The 27,271-nt window shown below is 34.9% G+C and overlaps 1 protein-coding gene across 1 annotated transcript in view; it reads left to right on the top strand.

The window, feature by feature from the left end:
• Nucleotides 1-27,271, top strand: part of LOC105470745 (ankyrin repeat domain-containing protein 30B-like) — a 135,891-nt gene that overhangs the window by 89,755 nt on the left and 18,865 nt on the right. The window contains exons 33-39 of the mRNA XM_071068728.1: nt 4,633-4,711; nt 5,034-5,092; nt 7,263-7,353; nt 9,543-9,571; nt 9,670-9,742; nt 12,531-12,592; nt 15,524-15,626. Coding sequence (XP_070924829.1) covers nt 4,633-4,711; nt 5,034-5,092; nt 7,263-7,353; nt 9,543-9,571; nt 9,670-9,742; nt 12,531-12,592; nt 15,524-15,626 — 496 coding nt within the window. The remainder of the gene's footprint in view (nt 1-4,632; nt 4,712-5,033; nt 5,093-7,262; nt 7,354-9,542; nt 9,572-9,669; nt 9,743-12,530; nt 12,593-15,523; nt 15,627-27,271) is intronic.

The raw sequence follows: 27,271 nt of genomic DNA, 5'->3' as shown, positions 1-27,271 counted from the left end.
CACTGTGGTCTGAGAGACAGTTTGTTATAATTTCTGTTCTTGTACATTTGCTGAGGAGTGCTTTACTTCCAATTATGTGGTCTATTTTGGAATAAGTGTGATATGGTGCTGAGAAGAATGTATATTCTGTTGATTTGGGGTGGAGAGTTCTGTAGATGTGTATTAGGTCTGTTTCCTGCAGAGATGAGTTCAGTTCCTGGATATCCTTGTTAACTTTCTGTCTCATTGATCTGTCTAATGTTGACAGTGGGGTGTTGAAGGCTCCCATTATTATTGTATGGGAGTCTAAGTCTTTTGGTAAGTCTCTAAGGACTTGCTTTATGAATCTGGGTGCTCCTGTATTGGGTGATATATATTTAGGAGAGTTAGCTCTTCCTGTTGAATTGATCCCTTTACCATTATGTAATGGCCTTCTTTGTCTCTTTTGATCTTTGATGGTTTAAAGTCTGTTTTATCAGAGACTAGTATTGCAACCCCTGCTCTTTTTTTGTTCTCCATTTGCTTGGTAGATGTTCCTCCATCCCTTTATTTTGAGCCTATGTATGTCTCTGCATGTGGGATGGGTCTCCTGAATACAGCAAACTGATGGGTCTTGCCTCTTTATCCAGTTTGCCAGTCTGTGTCTTTTAATTGGAATATTTAGTCCATTTACATTTAAGGTTAATATTGTTATGTGTGAACTTGATCCTGCCATTATGATATTAACTGGTTATTTTGCTCGTTAGTTGATGCAGTTTCTTCCTAGCCTCGATGGTCTTTACATTTTGGCATGTTTTTGCAATGGCTGGTACCGGTTGTTCCTTTCCATGTTTAGTGCTTCCTTCAGGGTCTCTTGTAAGGCAGGCCTGGTGGTGACAAAATCTCTAAGCATTTGCTTATCTGTAAAGGATTTTGTTTCTCCTTCACTTATGAAACTTAGTTTGGCTGGATATGCAATTGTGGGTTTAAAATTCTTTTCTTTAGAATGTTGAATATTGGCACCCACTCTCTTCTGGCTTGGAGAGTTTCTGCCGAGAGATCTGCTGTAAGTCTGATGGGCTTTCCTTTGTGGGTAACCGGACCTTTCTCTCTGGCTGCCCTTAAGATTTTTTCCTTCATTTCAACTCTGGTGAATCTGGCAATTATGTGTCTTGGAGTTGCTCTTCTCGAGGAGTATCTTTGTGGCGTTCTCTGTATTTCCTGAATTTGAATGTTCGCCTGCGCTACTAGGTTGGGGAAGTTCTCCTGGATGATATTCTGAAGAGTGTTTTCCAACTTGGTTCCATTTTCCCCCTCACTTTCAGGCACCCCAATCAGACGTAGATTTGGTCTTTTTAGATAATCCCATACTTCTTGCAGGCTTTGTTCATTTCTTTTTCTTCTTTTTTCTTTAGATTTCTCTTCTCGCTTTATTTCATTCATTTGATCCTCAATTGCTGATGCTCTTTCTTCCAGTTGATCGAGTCGGTTACTGAAGCTTGTGCATTTGTCACGTATTTCTCGTGTCATGGTTTTCATCTCTGTCCATTCGTTTATGGCCTTCTCTGCATTAATTATTCTAGTTATCAATTCTTCCACTCTTTTTTCAAGATTTTTAGTTTCTTTGCGCTGGGTACGTAATTCCTCCTTTAGCTCTGAGAAGTTTGATGGACTGGAGCCTTCTTCTCTCATCTCATCAAAGTCATTCTCCGTCCAGCTTTGATCCATTGCTGGCGATGAGCTGTGTTCCTTTGCAGGGGGAGATGTGCTCTTATTTTTTGAATTTCCAGCTTTTCTGCCCTGCTTTTTCCCCATCTTTGTGGTTTCATCTGCCTCTGGTCTTTGATGATGGTGACGTACTGATGGGGTTTTGGTGTGGGTGTCCTTCCTGTTTCTTAGTTTTCCTTCTAACAGTCAGGACTCTCAGCTGTAGGTCTGTTGGAGATTGCTTGAGGTCCACTCCAGACCCTGTTTGCCTGGGTATCAGCAGCAGAGGCTGCAGAAGATAGAATATTGCTGAACAGTGAGTGTACCTGTCTGATTCTTGCTTTGGAAGCTTCCTCTCTGGGGTGTACTCCACCCTGTGAGGTGTGGGGTGTTGGTCTGCCCCTAGTGGGCATGTCTCCCAGTTAGACTACTCAGGGGTCAGGGACCCACTTGAGCAGGCAGTCTGTCCATTCTCAGATCTCAACCTCCACGTTGGGAGATCCACTGCTCTCTTCAAAGCTGTCAGACAGAGTCGTTTGGGTCTGCAGAGGTTTCTGCTGCTTTTGTTCTTGTTGTTTAGCTGTGTCCTGTCCCCAGAGGTGGAGTCTACAGAGACAGGCAGGCTTCTTTGAGCTGCTGTGAGTTCCACTCAGTTTGAGCTTCCCAGCGGCTTTGTTTGCCTACTTAAGCCTCAGCAATGGCGGACGCCCCTCCCCCAGCCTGGCTGCTGCCTTGCAGTTAGATTGCAGACTGCTGTGCTAGCAATGAGGGAGGCTCCGTGGGCGTGGAACCTCTAGACCAGGAGTGGGATATAGTCTCCTGGTGTGCCCGTTTTCTAAGACCCTTGGTAAAGCGCAGTATTGGGGTGGGAGTTACCCGATTTTCCAGGTGTTGTGTGTCTCAGTTCCCCTGGCTAGGAAAATGGATTCCCTTCCCCCTTGCGCTTCCCAGTTGAGGCGATGCCTTGCCCTGCTTCAGCTCTCGCTGGTTGGGCTGCAGCAGCTGACTAGCACCGATTGTCTGGCAGTCCCTAGTAAGATGAACCCAGTACCTCAGTTGAAAATGCAGAAATCACCTGTCTTCTGTGTCACTGGCACTGGGAGCTAGAGACTGGAGCTCTTCCAATTCAGCCATCTTGCTCTGCCCCCCCACTTTTTACTTTTAAATATATCTCTTACATTGGAGATATTTTATATTATTTCCAGGAAGCCTTATTAACTTTAGTCTTCATAATTATTAAACCTTGCACATATATTTGTTTGTTTCTAAAACTCAGGAATCCTGTTGACTTGAAGTTTTTAGTTTCTTTCTTCACCTGTGAATACTGAATCCTGCTTGACAATCATAGATATATATATAAACTATTAAATATTCAACTCGAATAATTATTGCTTAATTTTCTTTATGTGAGATCTTTTCTCCAATTTTAAACTGTCATCCTATATGGTGTAAATAGGCAATTCGAGTTAGTATTATATTGTTTACAGGAACATAAGAAAAGCATGTGAATTTTAAAGCGGGGTTTCACATTTCTATCTCACTTTATAGTAGTACTTAAAAATGCCTCATAATTCTATAGGTAAGCATTTGTCTTGCACAATTAAAAATTTCAAGGTTTTTATAAAAGTAGTTTTACAGAATCTTGTTGTTGTAGATTTAAATGTTTTCATTCAATTCAAAGATGCCTATTGCAATAATATTTCAGAAATATTTACCTATATCAATAAAATTATATTCTTGGAACAAATTTGGAAATATGTAACTTAGAAACTTAATCCCACGTTTTTCTCTCTCCTTTAATTTCATTTCCAAAATTTCAACAGTCTGCATAGATTTGTGTTGCTTAATTCTACCCATTTAGTCTATCTTATAAATATTTATTTTCTTATCACTATGTAATTTTCCTCATGTAGGTCATCTACTCATACTCCAAATGTATTTATCCAGATCTTTCTTCCAAGCCCCTTAGATGCCTCAAATCTTAGAGGTCTCAAACTGAAAGCATCTTTTTTTTTAATTCTTTTCCCGCCTCTTTTCTGACTCTTTGTAATCTACTCAGTCATCTGGTTTCCCCATCCTAGTAAATAACATCTAGGAAGTAGCCATGAACTGCTCAAACACTTCAACCTGCATTTCAACTGTCCCCCACATCCTGCACTTCAACCCTCCTCCAGGTCACCAAGCCAGTCACACACCAAAATTTGTATTATCTACCTTCTTATAATTTTCCGTATCTTATTACCATAATTAACCATCTACCTATAATTTTGAAGTACTCCTTTCTAGTTTTGCCCCATCTCCCCATGTTCATCTATCTTTACATCACTGGAAGGGTCACCTTTCTAAAATATATTTGTAATGATGTAACTCATCTGCATATTGAGCGGATACCCATTACCTGAAGGGTTAAGTTCACATTCTAGCGTGACACATATGTTACATGGTTTGGTCCCATTTTTTGTCTCTTCAACTCATTTGCTCTGACTGTGTTCCAGTTTTACCACATCACTTTGGCATCCCTCAGTTGCCATGTTGTTTCATGCCTTATTATTTTGCACATGCTGTTGTACCTAGACTCTTTGTATCCTGACTCTGCACTTTGCCTGTCCTTCCAAATACGGCCCCATTATGGCGGCATTTTCTCTGCTTTTCAGGTAAAACTCATTGTTCTCTCCTTTGTACTTTTATGCATTTTATTGACTTAAATTGTAGAACTGGTGAATTATACTTTTCTGTTCTTTTTTTGTTTTCACATATCTCTACCATTTCTTGAATATAGGCCAGAACCTGTCTTCCATGTATATTTTCTGCTTCTCCCAGGATTGTGCCTATGATTTGATAGATATAGTGTATGTTTTTTCTTGTTGTTCTCTTTTGTCTTACTGATAAATTGTGTGAGTGAATAAACACATTTTTTTCCTGAAGTTTTTTGTTGTTGTTGTTGCTTTTGTTTATTGTTTGTAATAGGAGGAAGCAACAAAGACAGTAACTGGACAACAAGAAAATGATATTGGCATTATTGAACAAGCTCCAGAAGATCGAACAAGTAATGACAATTTTATTTTTATACCAAAATAATAGAAGTGGTACATTAGTGAATATCTCTGAAAATCTTTCTATGCTTAAGTGCTATTATTTACAAAACAATTTTATAGACCAAAATACAATGGCTATTTAAAAAAATATTTTCTGATATCTTTCTTCATGCTATCAATTCTTTTTACTGAACCTGCTTCAATTCTGAAATTCTATTTTTGCTGTTAGTTTTGTTTTTGAAATACTCATAAATGGCAATAGATTTGTATATGGTATTACAATTTACAGCAATAAATGTTCTCATATATGTGTCTGTGAATAACATTTTGTAGATAAGATACCCACATCAGAATCAAGACAAAAAGAATATACAGAATCTTCAGATTCTGAGGTATGTGTATTGTTGTTGTTGTTGCTTTTTTAAAACTTAAGTAATGAGTAATCTTAAAACATAAAAAGATGATTTGACTTTATACTCTTACCTCTGCATGTGTCCATAAGGTGGGTGATCATGAGATCAGGAGATTGAGACCATCCTGGCTAACATGGTGAAACTGTCTCTACTAAAAACATAAAAAAATTAGCCGGGTTTGGTGGTGCGTGCCTGTAGTCTCAGCTACTCGGGAGGCTGAGGCAGGAGAATGGTGTGAACTCAGGAGGTGGAGCTTGAAGTGAGCCAAGATTGCACCACTGCACTCCAGCCTGGGTGACAGAGTGAGAATCCATCTCAAAGAAAAGCAAAAAAAAAAAAAAAAAAAAAAAAAAGAGAGAAAGCATTTATTTTCTGACATTTATCAGAACATACTTTATAATCATGTGCCAAGTAGATAATAGCTGCATAGTGCAATTCTGCTAATTTGCAGGATTAATTTTGAAGCCAATGTAGAATAGTGCAAAAGAAAATAAGACTTAGAAGGCACTAGGAATCTATTTGAGTTCTGAAGTTGAGTTTGTCTAAAAACTAAATAATTTCTCTGTGTTCATTTATGGGCAAATACATAATTCTGTGTATATCTAGATGTACAAAGGCTCTAATTGGATTCAGAGAGAAAGAGTTTAAAGTGTAGTCTTAGTCTTGCTCAACTTGGAACTTAAAACGATAATGCCTGGGACTTGAAAGACTCCATCTCAAAAACAAAAACAAAACAAAAAAAACCAAAAACAACAACAAAAAAACACTTATAAGTCATTATAAATTTTTCTTAAAAACAAAACAGAGAATGTTTGGTTAGAGAAAATTGAAGAACTTTATAATTAGCACGGGTATGGGAGTGGCAGTGGAATTCTATGGTCAGAGTAGATCTGTCTGAGACTGCCATTTAATCTCCATCTCGAAGATGAAGACTAGGCCATATGAAAGTTTAGGAGCAAAACATTCGGAACAGAGAGAACAGTGGAACATATTTGTTCATCATTTTGTTCTTAACAACCTAGAACGACTAGAAAGTAGAAAGTGGGGTAACCACCACCACCATCATCATCCTCATTATTCTAAGGTGAAGAAAAATCTGCAAATACGTGTCTGGCACATGTTAGATGTTTCATGAATACATGCTTTTATATTTCTCTCTTTATGAAGGCTTGCTCTACTTTTTTGAAGTTATGTCTTAAGAATGAATTGCACACTTTAATGATTGTTTGCTTTCATTTAAAAATAACAAAAATATGTTTTCCTTATGAATCTTTTATTCACGCAGTTCTTTATCAGCAAAAAACTTGTAAAATTTATTCTTATTATCTTAAGTCTTTGTTTTCCTAAGTGAAACAGCTTTTACAGAATTCTATTCCTACTCTGCATGACATACTCTGAAAATTCTCTTCATGCCGTGCATAATTTTTAACAAAAAAATCTGTAATTATGCATATGTCAAATGAGTAATTGTGTTGTATTTTGTTTGAAATGCCCTGTTATTTTTTGCAAGGACTACAGTGTAAGGCAGATACTTTGAATTTAATTCCTTTTGAAATATGCACACGATTGAATTTTTTTGGGAATATGATTTATTTTCTTTGCTCAGTAACCCAGTCAGTAGTCACATGAAGATAAAAGATAAGCATGATATACAGAGCGTATTTGAGGTTTTCTCTTGAATGTTTTGGTTTTCAATATGTGAACAGCCTTAAATCTAATTACCTTTAGAGTAAAAAATTTTGTTTTAAAAAAGATTTTAAATGAAAAATATGATGCTTGTTATTATTATTTTTAAATTGAAATTATTTATTGAGGCAGGCTATGGTGTCTCACACCTGTAATCCCAGTATTTTGGTAGGGCAAGGTGGGTGGATCACTTAAAGTCAGGTGTTTGAGACCACCCTAGCCAACATGGTGAAATCCTGTCTCTATTAAAAATACAAAAATTTAGCCAGGTGTGGTGGCTAATGCCTGTCATCCCAGCTATTCATGACGGTGAGGCAGAAGAATCACTTGGTCTTGGGAGCCGGAAGTTGCAGTGAGCCTAGATCATACCACTGGGCAACCCTGTGAGGCTTTGTCTCAGAAAAAACAAAACAAAAAAAATAGTAAAAAAAAAGAAATTATTTATTAATATTATCTTTAACAGATTATCTCTGTGAGTGACACACAGAATTATGTGTGTTTAACTGAGGCTACATATCAAAAAGAAATAAAGACAATAAATGGCAAAATAGAAGGTAAGAACCATTTTTTATTTAAAACATCATTTGACCAATTATTTGTCTAAAAGCATGAGGACTGATATACTCTGACAGCCAAAGAAAATTATGTTTTAAATGCGTAGCATGGAAGGACAAAAGGAGTGAAAGTTACATGTCTTCTCAGGTGTTAGCAACAGATTATATTGAGAGTGCCAAAAAAAGAGCTGAATTATTAGTTTAAATTCAATATACCTGAAGAAAGGAGTAAAAGAGGGAATGAAGACCAAGGAAGACAGGGAGTACATGAGGGAACAAGAAGCAGGTTTATATAATGGAGAATGGTAAAATAAAATAATTCTTTAGAGAAAGATAGAGCATGATTAGAAAGCTGGGAAGAATAAAAAGTGACCTTCCATTACCAAAAGTTGCCAGGGAATTACAGCAAACATGTTGTCACTCCTGTCTTTCTCACTGGTGGGAAGGCATTAGGGATGGAAGCAACTGACCATAGAAAGTTGTGTTTTATCTGCAATAGGTGAATATAAGCATATTGGCACAGCCATGCGTGTATATAATTTGTCATATACACTCAGTATAGACCAGAAGTTTTCACACTTTATAAAATCAGCTGAATACCTTTTTAACAGTGCACATTGTGATTCAGCAGACTTGGGATTCTGGCATTTTAAATAAGTTCTCAGGTGATGCCGTTGCTGGTGGTCCTTGGACCTCACTCTTAAGTAGCAAGAGAATAGCCTTTCCTTTGGAAAAATCTGGAAGAAGGGCAATTGGATAGAAGATCAAGACATAACAGGGTCAAGGAAAAGCATTATATTGCTTTTATTTCTGCATCTGTTTCTGGTCAGAGGGGAAAAAGAGGTAAAGAAATAATAATTACAGGTGTCAGATACTATTCCTAATCAAAGAGAAAGAAAGTGTTGGGAAAATTGATTTTAAAAGATGTTGAATGGGAAAAATGAAGACCACAGATGTGGACATTATTTTGGCTAAGGAAGAGGGATTGTGAGGCAGGAAATGGGGCAAGAAAGAAGATAGCCAGGCAACTTTGGAGTTTCTGAATAGGAAATTTGAGTGAATTCACTTCAGATGCATTTACAATATTTGCACTCCAGATTAGATTTTGGGTACTCCAGAGACTACCGGAAGTGGAGGATTACTAGAATTGGAGTAAACTATGGTGACTTTTTAGTTTTCTCTATTACTATCAGCATAAAAGGTATATATTTTGTTGATATTAGCTATTCAAATGAGAAATATTTGAATCTAAGAGCATTGGCTTTATTTTTAATGAAGCAAATTGTTTTGGTAACATTGTTGTTCTATAAAAATCCATTAGACACTTAATAAAGCAGACTAATTTTTAGAAACAAAAAAATACTGAATTTACTACCTGAATTCTAAAATTTTTTTTAAATAAGTATTTTCCTGATTTAAAAATATAAAATATTATTTGTATGTAATAAGTATGTTGCCATAAATTTTCAAATAAACATGCCAATATTGAAAGCTCATTAAACAAACTTTTAAATGAATTTTGTATATATTTTTTACATGAGTGAATCAAGAAAATTTCTGAGGATAAACTAGAGGATACAGAAATGTAGGCATATGATTACACCACATGGATATGGAAAACAATGAATATTTTATTTAGTATTATCCCCTAAGTAAATATCCAAGCTGATCAATTTGTAACACGTTCAGTGATGAGATGTCAGTTCTGCATTCAGCTGAACTCTCATCATAACGGTGTACCGTCTCAATTGAAGGACAAATTAAAGAACATGATGAATGTAATGATATAAATTATTCTAATGTATTTCATTAAACATATGGTGTAGGATTCTATGTTCAGCTTTGACATTTATTTTTTCAGGGTCATGATTTGCTCCTCTGATCAAAGATCATTTATGCTTTCATCACTCAGCATATACATATTAATATCAACACATTTTGCATGCAAAACACATTCTCACTTTTGAAGTCTTAAGTGCATGTTTGATGAACCATAGATTCCTAGTTTCTTCAGTGTATTTCTGTCATGTGAGTGTCCTAAAGAAACAAACAAAAGAAAATCTCCTAAACCTAAAGGAATCATTCTCAAAGCTGAGCAAGAGGACTCAGTTAGATACTATCACTGGGTTCATTTGTGGTTGGTTTTGTTATATTTACCTATGACTGATAACAAATCTCTTTTGCTTTAGAGTCTACTGAAAAGCCTTCTGACTTTGAGGTATTGAGTTTTATAATTTTATCTTGAATTATTTATTAACTATGTATTTTGTGAAGTATACATTCGTTATTAATCATTTTTCTTCTAAACCCATTTAGCCTGCTGTTGAAATGCAAAACTCTGTTCCAAATAAAGCTTTAGAAAGGAGGAATAAACAAACATTGAGAGCAGGTAATTTTACAGTTCAACTATATTAAAATGAATATTTCAATAGTTGACATATTAATAGTCTCATCTCCCCAATATTTATTTTTCAAATATTATGGAAATATTTGAGTTAATAATGTCCATAGTGGTATCCACGTTTGAAAAACTGATTATTTACAAGAACATGAATTTTAATTAGTTTTTTTAAAAATTAGCTTTAATTTCAGGTGTTTCTATTTTTATGTTCTGATACTGTAATGTTTTGTATTGGGAATGTCTGTATGACTTAAAGATTCAAGAAGATGAATTTTTAAACTCTAATATTTTTCCTGTTCAAAACTTGATTCAAATTCTACCCTTTACTGCAGAGAAAGCTTCACTTTTTGACATGCCAATTGTGTTTTAACATTGGTTACCTCATGTGGATGTAGTCATTTGAAGCATCCTAAGGAAATCAGTTATTCTGATTTAGCTTACTCTGTGCGTGTGTATGTGTGTGTGTGTGTGGTGTGCATGTTTGTGCCTGTGTGCATGTGTATGTGTGTTTGTGTGTGGTACCCCTAGTTTTTAAAAATGGGAGAAGTAATCATTTCTTTATAATTATATTTGTAAAACTGTGATTCTGAAGCATTTGGCTTTAGTGTCTTTTCATTGTTTAGAGGTAAACAATTGTCTAAACTAGTTTTTAAAAAATTATTCCTATACATGCTTAAACATTATACAACATATGTACACAGTCATAGATAATACGTAGAATTTGTTTTTAACTTCTAATATGTAAATAATTGTACATTGTGTGTAATTTTCTGTAACATTCTTTATTTTATCAGCATTATATTGTAAGATCCATCCATAATAGACAGAACTAGCTCTGGTTTTGTTTTTATTGCATTCTTTATATAAATTCCGTTATATAACTGCACCAGAACTAAAGTTTGTTTATGCAAAAAATAAAAGCAAATGCAAATTTCAGTCTTATTTAAGTTGGTTTTATCTACTGATTTTTGATATATTAGAAATTAAAACTAAAGAATTTCAAGTATAACCATGCACAATCATCTATTTTAATAAAAATGAAAAGTGTGACCTATGAACCATTACAGCTATGCTGTTGTAACACATTATTTCCCCGAAACAGTGCAGTATACACTTCTAAAAATGAGTTTGAAAATAGTCGATAACAAAAGTATGATTTGAGTTTTGGATTCTCTACGTGAAATTTGAACTTTAGGGATGCTCATCTCACAACTTAAAAGCACATTTGAAAACCAAATATATAGTTCATGCATGTCAAATTATAAATGTACCCTTAATATTAAAATGATATTTAAAGCTTCAGTTGTGCGTGTTTGCTTTTCTCTTTGAACTATGTTAAATAGTTAATATTTGAAAAATTTGTTTACAAAGAAAACGGAACATTATTTCTGTTTTTTGTTTGTTTTCTGTCTTATGGCTCCGTGATTTTCATATTCTATGATATGACTGTACCACAATTAATTAAACGGTTTTATGCTGATAAAATACATAAAAATAAAAACAAATTCAGATTTTGATAAGCCTTTTAAGTTGGCTTTATATTTTATTTTTAATATATTAAAAATTAAAAGTATAGTATTTAAGATATAAGCATGCATAATCATATATATTCCGATGGCAATTAGAACTATGAGTTAAAAATTATTAGAGCTATGGTGTTACAACACAGTTTGTCTCTGAAACATTCCAGTATACACTTCTAAATAAACGCAAATGATCATGGTCAACAGCAAAAGTATGATTTGACCTCTTGGATTCCCTGGAGGAAACTTGAACTCCAGGGATATTCTGATCAGAATTTAAGACCAGTTTTAAAAATCAGACTTTTAGTTCATGAATGTCAAATAATCAGTTGACCCGTAATGATGAAATCATCCTTAAAGTTTTTGTTAGGCATGTTTGCTTTTTTCTTCAACCTGTCTTAAATAGTTCAAATTTGAAAATTTTGTTTATAAAGAAAACTGGATATATATGTGTGTGTGTGTGTGTATTCTGTCTCATGACTCTCAGTACTCCTTGGATCTTGTGTAGATCATGATTTAATTCTATTAAATGTGGAAACAGTAGTTTACTAATGTGTAGACATTGATTTAATTCTTTTTTAGGGAAAAATTAGGTTACTTAAAGCAATTATTTTTATATAGATTTCTAATATTCTCTAAGGCATCACAAGTTGATTCTGAAGATATTGAATTAAGGAAAGACTGTCTCAAAATAACTAAAGGAGTTTTAAAATTTAATGTATATGCAATAAAAGCTTTTTAAGCTTATTTATTTATTACACATACACAAAATATACTGTCATACATGTTGAAACTTAAAATTGTTAGACATAAAGTTTGTTAACATAAAAAATTTATATTTCTCAAGAGTCTTATTTATTGATAATTTCATTTGAATAACAGATTGCTGAGTCAATCAAACTAAGTAATGCTAAAAAATAGAAAAAAGATAACATATAATTAAAGTTATCTCATTAAATTTCAAGCATAGGACATACTGTGTTTCTGGGAAGAAGAACACATTAGTGCCTTTTTGAAGAAATAATTTATACAAGTTAGCCAAATTTCTATTTTTTTCTATTCTAATGAATACAATATTTTAGTTTGCAATTCTGTTAGGTTGACCATAAAAGTTGTGGGAATAATCTGAAAAAAGTATGTACAGGTTGAATAAGAAACACCACAGATTCATGAAAAAAATAGATTTGTATACTCTTTTAAAATATATCATAGTAAATATTCTCATTAATATATCTGTGATTAATATTTGATAGATAATATGTTGACATTAAAATCAGGAAAAGAAACATATGCAGAATCACGTTGGAGTTCTAAGGTATTTTGTAATTTTGTTTTTATTATTATTTAAATATAAATATTGAGTGATGTTGAAACTTGAAAGTAGAGACTTTGACTTTATTGTTTTACCTCTGCATATTGTCCTTCAGTAATTTCTGATATTTTTCAGAAAATACTAAGCAGTTATTATTTGCTAAGTAGATTACTGCTTCATAGTGCAATTTCACGTATTTTCAGGATTAAGTTTAAGAAGGTAGTGTAATATAGTGTGAAAATACATCTTAGAATTCTAGGAATTTATTTGGGTTCTGAATCTACAGTTGTCTAAAAACTGAAGAATTTCAGTTCAGGGGTCCACCTGTGAGCAAATTTATGATTCTCTGGTATATCTGGATTCAGAGGAAAAAGGTAAAATAGTTTTGTGTATCTTGGAACTTGAAAGGATAATGCCTGGTGCTTGAAAGTATTGCTATATTTGGATTGCACAGTGCAGATCTTAAGGAATATTTTGGGCAAAGGAAAAGCAAGAAAAATAGGAAACCTGAGAAACTACAGTAAAAACAATTTGGTTGAGTAGTGTTTTAAAGAGTGAACATTATTTTCACAAATAGAACTATTTGAGTTATTTTGTGGCAGCCATGCTTTCAACCACATAAATATCTGTATTCTGAGATCACAGCTGTGCAAAGAGGTGGAAAGGGCCCCACTAGTTGTTAGAAGTAGCTGCTTTATAGCAGTAACAATCATGAGTAGAAGTCAAAAAACCAGTCAGTATTCTGGTTCTGTTACTTACTAGTTATGTAACCTTGGAGAAAATTATTTAATGTATTCAAATGTCAGTGGCCTTGTTCATTGAATTAGTGCTAATATCTACCTCTTAGATATGTTTAATTGAGCAATGTTGTAATAAAAGTGAAAATATTTTGCAAACTGAAAAATGTGTATACAAATGTAAGATAATGATGACAGTGGTATTCAGTGGCTTAATAAATATCAAGGGTACTTTTTCTAAACATGAAGGCAGTATTGTCAGAAAAATAATGGGGGAATACAACAGACATGTGGATTTCTAGTTTAGTGTATGGGTATGTTAAGTATCAGCAGGCTACTAATACTATTTTCTAAACTTGCTAAGAATTTAGCAAATTAGACCTCTCTGATGAGATTTTAAATGCTTTGACTATTAATAATGTGCTTCCTGAATAGCATAAGTGTGCTAAGCAGTGAGACCTGAATACACAGGATGAGGACTTATGTCAAAGTGGTAGGAATAGAAAAGCAAGTTAACAACACTTACAAGTAAATATAAGTGATCTCTATATAAAGACAGATAGTGTTAGGTTAGATAAAATTGAAGAAGTTTACACTTAGAATGGGAATGGGGGTGGCAGTCAAATTCTGTAGTCAGAGATTTCTTTGAGACTGTCAGTCAAGCTCCCATAACAAGCATGAGAGGTAGGATGACATGTATATACCCAAAGGATTATAAATCATGCTGCTATAAAGACACATGAACACGTATGTTTATTGCGGCACTATTCACAATAGCAAAGACTTGGAATCAACCCAAATGTCCATCAGTGACAGACTGGATTAAGAAAATGTGGCACATATACACCATGGAATACTATGCAGCCATATAAAAGGATGAGTTCATGTCCTTTGTAGGGACATGGATGCAGCTGGAAACCATCATTCTCAGCAAACAATTGCAAGAACAGAAAACCAAACACCTCATGTTCTCACTCATAGGTGGGAATTGAACAATCAGATTACTTGGACTCTGGAAGGGGAACATCACACACTGGGGCCTATTATGGGTAGGGGGTAGGGAATGGGGGGAGGGATGGCATTGGGAGTTGTACCTGATGTAAATGACGAGTTGATGGGTGCTGACGAGTTGATGGGTACAGCACACCAACATGGCACAAGTATACATATGTAACAAACCTGCACATTGTGCACATGTACCCTAGAACTTAAAGTATAATAAAAAAAAGAAAAAAAAAAAAAAGGAGAAATCTCCAAAAACAAACAAACAAACAAACAAACAAACAAAAAGAATGTCTAGGTGAAAGACATTTGGAGCAGAAAAAAAGCAGATCACATTTCTTTACAATTTTTCTCTTACCATTCTGGAAAGACTAGGAAGCGGAAAGTGGGGTAAACATTATCATCATCATTTTCATTATTGTAAGGTGTAAAAAAGTTTGCAAATGTGTTCCTGGCACATAATAAATGCTTTATGAATAAATGTTCTTATGTTTTTATGAAGGACTTGCTATAGTTTTCTGAAATTATGTTTTAATTGAGATTGAGTTGCATATTTTATATGATATTGGTTTCTTTTCATTTAAACTTAATAGAATGTTTTTCTTCTTTTAAATTTATTCATGCATTTCTTCTGTTATCAAAAATTTTCTCAAAAATTTTTGATTATTTCAAATTCTTGTTTACCTAAATAAAGAAGCTTTTACAATATTCTATCTCATACTCTGAAGGTTTTCTTTCCTTAAAGTGTCTTATTTTAACCCTAAAAATTTATAATTATGAATATTTTAAATGTTTAATGTTATCAATGTTATATAGCAAGAAGCAGGTGATTGTCTTTTGTTTTAAATGCCCTCTCTTTTTTCTTGAGGACTACAAAGTAGAGTTAGATAATTTGAATGTAATTTCTTGTTGAAATATGCACACGAGTAAATACTTTTTCTGTGGATATGTTTTTATTTTTGGGTTTTCATGCTTAGTAACTGTTTCAATAGCTAAATGAAAATGAAAATAAGCTTGATTTGGAGAGCATATGTGAAGTCCTTTATATAAATGTTTTGGTTTTCAATAGGTTTCTATTCTTAAACCAAATTGCCTTTAAAGTAGGAAACTGAGTATGTTTTGAAATATGTTAGGAAATCTTGATGTCACTCATTATTATTATTATTATTTTAAAATTGCAATTCATTATTGATAGAACTTCAAACAGAGTGTTTCGGAAAGTGCTGCACAGAATTACACGTGTTTACCTGAGGCTACATATCAAGAAGAAGTCAAGAATATAAATGGAAAACTAAAGGGTAAGAATCACTTTTTATTTAGAAGTCATTTGACAGTATGTTTATCTAAAAATTTGAGGACTGTTATACTGTAATAGCCTCAGAACATTACGCACTAAATGCGTAGTATAAAAAAAGCGAATTAAAATGGTAATAAGTTACATATCTTGTCAGGTGTCAGCAACAGAGTATATAGTGAGTGCCGAAAAAGGAACTGAATTATTACTTTACATTCCAGATATTCTAAAACCTGAGATATCTCAGGAAATAAGAGGAAAGATGTAAAAGAGGGAATAAAGAATGAGGAAGACAGAAAGTACAGGGAGGAAATGAGGGAAAAAGAAGCAGGTGTATACAATGGAGGTTCATAAGATAAAATAACTCTTTAGATAGAGGAAGAGTATGGTTAGAAAGGTGGGAAGAATATATAGTAAGCTTTCAGTACAAAAACTAGTAAAAGAATTACAGCAAAAATGTTCCACCCAAGCTAAAAACCATGGCACAAGAAGTACGTGATACATGCACAAGCTTCAGTAGCTGATTCGATCAAGTGGAAGAAAGGGTATCCGTGATTGAAGATCAAATGAATGAAATGAAGTGAGAAGAGAAGTTTAAAGAAAAAAGAGTAAAAAGAAACAAACAAAGCCTCAAGAAATATGGGACTATGTGAAAAGACCAAATCAACGTTTGATTGGTGTACCTGAAATTGACAGGGAGAATGGAACCAAGTTGGAAAACACTCTGCAGGATATTATCGAGGAGAACTTCCCCAACCTAGAAAGACAGGCCAACATTCAAATTCAGGAAATACAGAGAACACCACAAAGATACTCCTCGAGAAGAGCAACCCCAAGACACGTAATTGTCAGATCCACCAAGATTGCAAAGAAGGAAAAAATGTTAAAGGTAGCTAGAGAGAAAGGTCGGGTTACCCACAAAGGGAAGCCCATTAGACTAACAGCAGAGCTCTCAGAAGAAACTCTACAAGCCAGAAGAGAGTGGGGGCCAATATTCAACATTCTTAAAGAAAAGAATTTTCAACCTGAAATTTCATATCCAGCTAAACTAAGCTTCATAAGTGAAGGAGAAATAAAATCCTTTACAAACAAACAAATGCTGAGAGGTTTTGTCACCACCAGTCCTGCCTTACAAGAGCTCCTGAAGGACACACTAAACATGGAAATGAAAAACAGGTACCAGCCACTGCAAAAACATGCCAAATTACAAAGACCCTCGATGCTAGGAAGAAACTGCATCAACTAACAAGCAAAATAACCAGCTAACATCATAATGACAGGATCAAATTCACACATAACAATATTAACCTTAAATGCTCCAATTAAAAGACACAGACTGGCAAATTGATAAAGAGTCAAGACCCATCAGTGTGATGTATTCAGGAGACACATCTCATGTGCAGAGATACACATAGGCTCAAAATAAAGGGATGCAGAAAGATCTACCAAGCAAATGGAAAACAAAAAGAAAGCAGGGATTGCAATCCTAGTCTCTGACACAGCAGACTTTAAACCAACAAAGATCAAAAGAGACAAAGAAGGCCATTACATAATGGTAAAGGGATCAATTCAACAAGAAGACCTAACTATCCTAAATATATATGCACCCAATACAGGAGCACCCAGATTCATAAGGCAAGTCAATAGAGACCTACAAAGAGACTTAGACTCCCACAAAATAATGATGGGAGACTTTAACACCCCGGTGTCAATATTAGACAGATCAACGAGACAGAAGGTTAAAAAGGATATCCAGGACTTGAACTCGGCTCTGCACCAAGCAGACCCAATAGACATCTACAGAACTCTCCACCCCAAATCAGCAGAATATACATTCTTCTCAGTACCACATCACACTTATTCCAAAATTGACCATATAGTTGGAAGTAAAGCACTCCTCAGCAAATATACAAGAACAGAAATCACAACAAACTGTCTCTCAGATCACAGTGCAATCAAATTAGAACTCAGGATTAAGAAACTCACTCAAAATCACACAACTACGTGGAAACTGAACAACCTGCCCCTGAGTGACTACTGGGTACATAACAAAATGTAGGCAGAAATAAAGATGTTGTTTGAAACCAATGAGAACAAAGACACAACATATCAGAATCTCTGGGCCACACTTAAGCAATGTGTAGAGGGAAATTTATAGCACTAAATGCCCATAAGAGAAAGCAGGAAAGACCTAAAATTGACACCCTAACATCACAATTTAATGAACTAGAGAAGCAAGAGCAAACAAATTCAAAAGGTAGCAGAAGGTAAGAAATAACTAAGAACAGAGTAGAACTGAAGGAGATAGAGATACAAAAAACCCTTCAAAAATCAATGAATCCAGGAGCTAGTTTTTTGAAAAGATCAACAAAATAGATGGCTAGCAAGACTAATAAAGAAGAAAAGAGAGAAGAATCAAATAGACACAATAAAAAATGATAAAGGGGATATCACCACCAATCCCACAGAAATACAAACTACTATCACACAACACTATAAACACCTCTACACAAATAAACTAGAAAATCTAGAAGAAATGGATAAATTCCTGGACACACACACCCTCCCTAGACTAAACCAGGAAGAAGTTAAATCCCTGAATAGACCAATAACAGGCTCTGAAATTGAGGCAATAATTAATAGCCTACCAACCAAAAAAAAGTCCAGGACCAGATGGATTCACAGCCGAATTCTACCAGAGGTACAAAGAAGAGCTGGAACCATTCCTTCTGAAACTCTTCCAATCATAGAAAAAGAGAGAATCCTCCCTTACTCATTTTATGAAGCCAGTATCATCCTGATACCAAAGTCTGGCAGAGAGACAACAAAAAAGAGAATTTTAGACCAATATCCCTGATGAACATCAATGCAAAAATCCTCAATCAAATACTGGCAAACTGAATCCAGCAGCATATCAAAAAGCTTATCCACCATGATCAAGTTGGCTTCATCCCTGAGATGCAAGGCTGTTTCAATAAACATAATGCATAAACATAATGCATCACATAAACAGAACCAAAGACAAAAACCACATGATTATATCAATAGATGCAGAAAAGGCCTTTGACAAAATTCAACAGCACTTCATGCTAAAATCTCTCAATAAATAAACTAAGTCCTGATGGGACGTATCTCAAAATAGTAAGAGCTATTTATGACAAACTCATAGCCAATATCATATTGAATGGGCAAAAACTTGAAGCTTTCCCTTTGAAAACTGGCACAAGACAGGGATGCCCTCTCTCACCACTCCTATTCAACATAGTGTTAGAAGTTCTGGCCAGGGCAATCAGACGGGAGAAAGAAACTAAGGGTATTCAATTAGAAAAAGAGGAAGTCAGATTGTCCCTGTTTGCAGATGACATGATTGTGTATTTAGAAAACTCTATCATCTCAGCCCCAAATCTCCTTAAGCTGATATAAGCAACTTCAGCAAAGTCTCAGGACATACAATTAATGTGCAAAAATCACAAGAATTCCTATACACCGATAACAGACAAACAGAGAGCCAAATCATGAGTGAACTCCCATTCACAATTGCTTCAAAGAGAATAAAATGCCTAGGAATCCAACTTACAAGGGATGTGAAGGACCTCTTCAAGGAGAACTACAAACCACTGCTCAACAGAAAAAAGGGGACACAAACAAATGGAACAACATTCCATGCTCATGGATAGGAAGAATCAATATCATGAAAATGACCATACTGCCCAAGGAAAATTTTAGATTCTATGCCATCCCCATCAAGCTACCAATGACTTTCTTCACAGAATTGGAAAAAAGTACTTTAAAGTTCATATGGAACCAAAAAAGAGCCCTCATTGCCAAGACAATCCTAAGCCAAAAGAACAAAGCTGGAGGCATCACGCTACCTGACTTCAAACTATACTACAAGGCTATAGTAACCAAAACAGCATGGTCTTGGTACCAAAACAGAGATATAGACCAAGGGAAAGGAACAGAGCTCTCAGAAATAACACCACAAATCTACAACCATCTGATTTTTGATGAACCAGACAAAAACAAGAAATGGGGAAGGATTCCCTGTTTAATAAATTGTTCTGGGAAAACTGGCTAGCTATATGTAGAAAGCTGAAACTGCATCCCTTCCTTACACCTTATACAAAAATTATTTTCAGATGGATTAAAGACTTAAATGTTAGACCTAAAACTATAAAAACCCCAGAAGAAAACCTAGGCAATACCATTCAGGACAGAGGCATGGGCAAAGACTTCATGACTAAAACACCAAAAGCAATGGCAACAAAAGCCAAAATGGACAAATGTGATCTAATTAAAGAGCTTCTGCACAGCAAAAGAAGCTTCCATCAGAGTGAACAGGAAACATACAGAATGGGAGAAAATTTTTGCAATCTACCCATCTGACAAAGGGCTACTATCTGGAATCTACAAATAACTTTAATAAGTTTACAAGAAAAAATCAAACAACCCCATCAAAAAGTGGACAAAAGATGTGAACAGACAGTTCTCAAAAGAAGACATTTATGCAGCCAACAGACACATGAAAAATGCTCATCATCACTGGCCATCAGAGAAATGCAAATCAAAATCACAGTGAGATACCTTCTCACACCAGTTAGAATGGTAATCATTAAAAAGTCAGGAAACAACAGGTGCTGGAGAGGATATGGAGAAACAGGAACACTTTTACACTGTTGGTGGGAGTGTCAATTAGTTCAACCATTGTGGAAAACAGTGTGGTGATTTCTCAAGGATCTAGGACTAGAAATACCATTTGACCCAGCAATCCCATTACTGGTTATATATCCAAAGGATTATAAATCTTACTACTATAAAGACACATGCACATGTATGTTTATTGGGGCACTATTCACAATAGCAAAGACTTGGAACCAACCCAAATGTCCATCAATGATAGACTGAATTAAGAAAATGTGGCACATATACATCATAGAATACTATGCAACCATATAAAAAGGATGAGTTCATGTCCTTTGTAGGGACATGGATGAAGCTGGAAACCATCATTATGAGCAAACTATCACAAGGACAGAAAACCAAACACTGCATATTCTCACCCATAAGTGGGAATTGAAATATGAGAACACTTGGATACAGGGTGGGGAACATCACACTACAGGGCCTGTCATGGGGTGGAGGGAGCGGAGAGGGATAGCATTAATAAAAATACATAATGTAAATGATGAGTTAATGGGTGCACCACACCAACATGGCACATGTATACATATGTAACACATCTGCATGTTGTGCACATGTACCCTAGAACTTAAAGTATAATAATAAAAAAAAAAAATTTCCATCTTTACTTACTCGCTTGTGGAAGACATTAGGGATGGAATTACCTGACTGTGCGAAGCTATGTTTCATCTATTATTGGTGAATATAAGCATATATGGGCAGCCACACATGTATATATTTTTTCAGTATGGTCCAGAAGTTTTCATACTTTAATAAATGAGCTACAGATCTTGTTAACAATGCACATTCTGATTCAATAGACTTGAGGTTGTGCAATTTTAATAAATTCTCAGGTGATGCTGATGCTGGTGGTTCTTGGACCATGCACTGAGTAGCAAAGGTATAGAGTTTTCATTGAAGTAATTTGGAAGAAGAGCAATTGGATAGAATGTCAAGACATAACAGAGTCAAGGGCAAGCATTATTTTGATTTTGTTTCTCAGTATGTTTTTAGTCAGAAGCGAAGAAAGAGGTTAAAAAACAACAACAGAATTTATAGATGCCCAATATTACTTCCGAACAAGAGAAAGAAAGTGGTAGGAAAATTTATTTTTAAAAGTGTTGAAGGGAAAGAATCAAAACTACAGATCTGGAGATTATTTTTGCTAAAGAATAGCAATTGTGAGGCATGAAGGGGGAGGGGAGGAGAAGCTAAGTAGGTAATTTTGAAGTTTCTGAGAAGGAAACTTGAGTGAACTCATTTCAGATGCATTTGGAATGTCTGCACTCCAGAAGGTTAGATTATGTGTGCTCTGGACAGTATTGGAAGAAGCAGGGATTACTAGATTTGGCGTCTACCACAGTGACTCATTACTCTTTTCTATTACTTTCAGGATTCATAGAGACATGTTTTGTTGATATTATTTATTTAAGTGAGATAAATTTGAATATGAATCCATTGACTTTTTTAGTAAAATTGCTGCTCCATAATAATCTGTTAGATGACTGGGCCCGGTGGCTCATGCCTGTAATCCCAGCACTTTGGGAAGCTGAGGTGGGCCGATCACTTGGGGTCAGCAGTTCGAGACCAGCCTGGCCAACATGGTGAAACCCCGTCTCTACTAAAAATACAAAAAAAAAAAAAAAAAAAAATTAGCTGGGTGTGGTAGCACACGCCTGTAATCCCAGCTACTCAAGAGGCTAAGGCAGGAGAATCGCTTGAACCCAGGGGGTGGAGGTTGCAGTGAACCGAGGTCACTCCACTGCATTCCACTCTGGGTGACAGAGTGAGACTCCATCTCAAAAAAAATAAAAATAAAAAAATAAAAATTTGTTAGAGACTAACATGGTAAATCAGTCTAATTTTAGAAACAAAAACTAAATTTATTATTTGAATACTAAAACTGATTTTTAAATAAATATTATTCTGATTTCAAAATAAAAATGGTTATAACTAATTAATATTTAGCAATCAAGTTTTTGAATAAATATTTCAATACTGAAAGTTTTTTATACATTATTTTCTTTATGAGTTTTATATGCCGTCTTATATGAAGGGATGAAAAAACATTCAGATGGATAAATGACAGGTTGCAAAAATGTAGGCATAAAATTACACCACATGTGTATGGAAAAAAATGAATATTTTTATTTACTATTATTCCCTAATATACATCCATGCTCATGAATTCATTACACTTTCGTTAATGAGACATCAGTTTTACATTCAGCTAAACTCTTATTGTAACTGTGTACCTTCTCAATTATAAGATAAATTAAAGAGTATGATGAATGTTTATAATTTAATGATATAAGTGATTCTGAAGTGTATCTTGTAGTTCAGAAGCTCTCATAATTTATAACTAGTATATGTTAGCCATGTGTGAGATTCATAGATGCCATGTGATAAATGAGCTCTAGATGATGAAATGGTTTGTAAAATTTTCCTTGTGTGTTTTTTGCTTTTTTTTCTTTTTCACATAAAAATTTTAAACTCAATGTTTTTGTTTATAAAGAAAATAGTTACAAATTTACTTTTTGTCACCTGGGACTGCACATTTTTGATATAGTTTGAACCTAGACTTTTTTTAAACTTGTGAAAAATTAGGTCACTTATGACTATTATTTTTATATAAATTTCTGATATATTTATCCAAAATTTCCCAAGTACTTTCTTAATACATTGGCGCATTAGAAAGAGACTATATCATTATAATTTTTTTAAAAAATATATTCAATAAAATGTTTTAAAGTCCATGTCTGTATCATTCATTGACACAATAGTTTCATTAATCTTTAAACTTTAAATGACTAGACATAAATTTCATTGATATAAAAGTATACATATCTTTGAAGAATCTTATTGATGAATAATTTATCCTGGAAAATGAACTAGTCATAAAGCTTGCTGAGTCAATCAAAGAAAGTAACAGTAAAATATTAATTCCTGAAAGAAAATGAGGGTTGATATTTAACTAAACTTACCTGGGTAAATGGCAACTATCAGACATAGTGTGTTTTTTGCGGGGAGAGGAATACAGGAGACTGCTTTTTTGAAGAAAAAAAATCATACAAGCTTTTTATAAGTCTTACGTCAGGGTTTTGATAAGGAAGCAGAGCCATTCATGACCACTCAGGACATAGAACTGATGCTGCGTTTTCTCTTTCCTCTGGGAGCCTCTTTGCAATTCACTAAGAGCTTTTCCTGAGACCCTTGTCTTGACTGGTGCTTGTCCTCCTCATTAGGGTATCCAAACTTCAGGCTAGTTTTGTCAGTCCAGTCCAGCTTGTCAGTGTACTTTTGTTCAGCTTCATCTTTCTTTCTGGAGCTGAGTACAGAATTCAGGGCACTGGGCATTACACAGACCTGTCGATAACCTGAGGGAACAAAGAGTTCTTACCAGTAAGACAATGACAAAGCATATTCTTACGCGCTTCTGCCACAGTATATTCTAACCTGCCGTCACCATTTGTTGGCTGGGAGGTTGCACTGCACACCCCATTACAAAATTTGCTGACTCAAGTGCGGATAGGAAAATGATATAGGCTTCTTGAGACCTCCACTTTCTCATTTCTGCAGCAAATCAAGGGCTTTCTCACATGCCCAGTATGCTGCCATGAGAACTAGCATTTGGGAAAACCACCATACTAAGTTTACATATAACCAAAAGAATCATACAGAGGCTGACTCCCCTGGCAGCACTCAGAAACAAATTGCATTCCTCAGTATATGTTAAAGTCACACCCTCCAGGGTGACAACATGTCTCAAGCAAGTGAAAGTAAACTTAAATAGAAGAAGTGGCTCTGTTTTCAGATTAGAAAGATGAGCCAAAAGTTCGGAAAGCTGAAAAAACACAGGGTATCAACACACAACTTTGCTCCTCAACCCTTTGGCAACCACTAATCTTTTTACTCTATCCATAATTTTGGTTTCTGGATAATGTCATTTGTGGAAATATGCATTTAAGTCTTTTCATACTTGATAGTTCATCTCTTTTTAGTCCTTAGTAATATTCCATTGTATGACTATAGCACAGTTTATACACTCATCTTTCTAAGGTTATCATTGTTACTTCACAAATTGGTTGAATTTTTGCATGCATGTTCATAAGGCAGTTCTCTTGTTTGTAACAATATCATCTGGTTTTGATTTAGAGTAATGCTAGCATTATACACTGAATTGAAATGTACTCTGTATTAAGCTATTTGTGCATTGCTATAGATAAATACAGGAGATTGGGTAATTTATGAGGAAATAGGTTTCATTGGCTCACAGTTCTACAGGTTGTACAGGAAGCATAACATGGGGCTCTGCTTCTGGGGAGGCCTGTGGAAGCTTACAATTATGGTGGAACCTGAAGAAGAACTTGCACATCATATGGCTGGAGCAGGAGCAAGAGAGAGAGGTGGGAGGTGCCATGCACATTTAAATGACCAATTTTCATGAGAATCACTATTATGAGTACAGCACCAAAGGCATGGTACTAAATTGTGAGAAATCTTTCCTCATGATGCATTCACCTCTCACGAAGCTTTACTTTCAACATTGGGGATTACATTTCAATGGGAGGTTTTGGTGGGGACACACATCCAAACTATATCATAATTTTTAATTTTAGGGGTAGAGTTTGTTTAAAATTATATCTCTTTTTTTTTTCTAAAATATTTGGTAGAACTCACCAGTGTAGGAATCTTGGCCTGGACTTTTCACTCTAGGAAGATTTTTAACTATAGCTTAATCTTTTATATATTTCGGGCAATGCAGGCTATCTATTTTTTCTTCAGATATTGTATTTTTTTGACTACTGCCTAGATTTTATTTTCCTGTTGTTGACATCATTTATATTTCGGCAAAATAGAGTTTGATCTTTTCCGTAAATATTTCCTCTGAACCTTTGCCAGAATCAGTATCCTGTCATTCCTAGTTAAAAAGATTTTCTTATATTATACTTTAAGTTCTAGGTTACCTGTGCAGAAAGTGCAGATTTGTTACATATGTATACACATTCCATGGTAGTTTGCTGTACTCATCAAACCATTATCTACATTAGGTATTTCTCCTAATGCTACCCCTCCCCTAGCCCCTCACCCCCCAACAGGCCCTGGTGTGTGATGTTCCCCTCTCTGTGTCCATATGTTCTCATTGTTCAACTTCCACTTATGAGTGAGAATAAGTGGTGTTTGGTTTTCTGTTCTTGTGTTAGTTTGCTGAGAATGATGGTTTCTAGCTTCATACATGTCCCTGCAAAGGACATGAATTCATATTCTGTTTTATGGCTGCATAGTGTTTTGTGGTCTATATGTGCCATATTTTCTTTATCCAGTCTATCATTGATGGACATTTGGGTTGGTTCCAAGTCTTTGCTATTGTGAATAGTGCCCCAATAAACATACGTGTGCATTTGTCTTTATAGTAGAATGATTTATAATCCTTTGGATATATAACCAGTAATGGGATTGCTGGGTCAAATGGTATTTCTAGTCCTAGATCCTTGAGGAATCGCCACACTGTCTTCCACAATGGTTGAACTAATTTTCACTCCCACCAACAGTGTAAAAGTGTTCCTATTTCTCCATATCCTCTCCAGCATCTGTTGTTTCCTGACTTTTTAATGATCACCATTCAACTGGCGTGAGATGGCATCTCATTGTGGTTTTGATTTGCATTTTTATGATGACCAGTGATAATGAGCATTTTTTCATGTGTCTCTTGGCTGCACGAATGTCTTCTTTTGAGAAGTATCTGTTCATATCCTTTGCACACTTTTTGATGGGGTTGTTTCTTTTTTTCTCATAAATTTGTTCAAGTTCTTGTAGATTCTGGATATTAGCCCTGTGTCAGATGGATAGATTGCAAAAATTTTCTCCCATTCTGTAGGTTGCTTGTTCATTTTGATGCTAGTTTCTTTTGCTGTGCCGAAGCTCTTTAGGTTAATTTAGTCCCATTTGTCAATGTTGGCTTTTGTTGCCATTGCTTTTAGTGTTTTAGTCATGAAGTCTTTGCCCATGCCTATGTCCTGAATGGTATTGCCTAGGTTGTCTTCTAGGCTTTTTATGGTTTTAGATCTTATGTTTTAGTCTTTAATGTGTCTTGAGTTAATTTTTGTATAAGGTGTAAGGAAGGGGTCGAGTTTCAGTTTTCTGCATATGACCAACCAGCTTTCTCAACACCATTTATTAAATAGGAAATTCTTTCCCCATTGCTTTTTTTCAGTTTTGTCAAATATCAGATGGTAATTTTCACATTTCAATGAATTTGTCAATCTTTTCTAAGTTGTCATGTTTATTCACATAAATTTTATATTATTACCTTGTATTTTGAAGTATCTGTAGAATCTGAAATAATGTCACATTAACTCATTTTCAAAGTTGGTAATTTGTAGCTTTTTCTTTTCAAGAGCTAGTTTGGTTAGGTAGACTTTTGCTTTTATTGATCCTCTCAAAGTGTTTGGTATTGTTCAAGTTTTCTATCATTTTTGTGTTTTATTAGTTCCATCTCTGATGTTTTAGTTCTCTTTGCCTATTATTTTAAAAATCTATAGTTGGGAGCTTATCAGCAACATAAATTGAATTCTCACAATTTTGGAAGCTGCACACTTCAAGATCAAGGTCTCATCAGATTTGATGCCTGAAGAGGTACCACTTCATGATTCATCGATACATTCTTTTCCCCTGTGTCCTCACATGGCAGAAAGGCTAAAGAGGCTTGCTGGGGTTATTTCTATCAGAGCTTAAATCCATTTATGAAGGGTTGGCCCTCGTGACCTAATTACATCCAAAAACTCCTATCTCTATGATTTGATTTTAGCGTATGAAAATTGCAAGGAGAAAAACATTCAAACCAATACAGATATTTATCATTTCCTGTCCTCTGCTTCCACTGAGTTTACTTTCTTCTTCTTCTTCTTTTTTTAGTTTCTTAAGGTAAAAGTCAAAATTATTTATTTGAGAGTCTTCTAATATAGACAT

The sequence above is a fragment of the Macaca nemestrina genome, chromosome 9 (assembly GCF_043159975.1).
Source record: "Macaca nemestrina isolate mMacNem1 chromosome 9, mMacNem.hap1, whole genome shotgun sequence".
Taxonomy (NCBI): Eukaryota; Metazoa; Chordata; class Mammalia; order Primates; family Cercopithecidae; genus Macaca; species Macaca nemestrina.
Note: the sequence above shows the minus strand (reverse complement) of the source record. Positions and strands in the feature narration are given on the sequence as shown.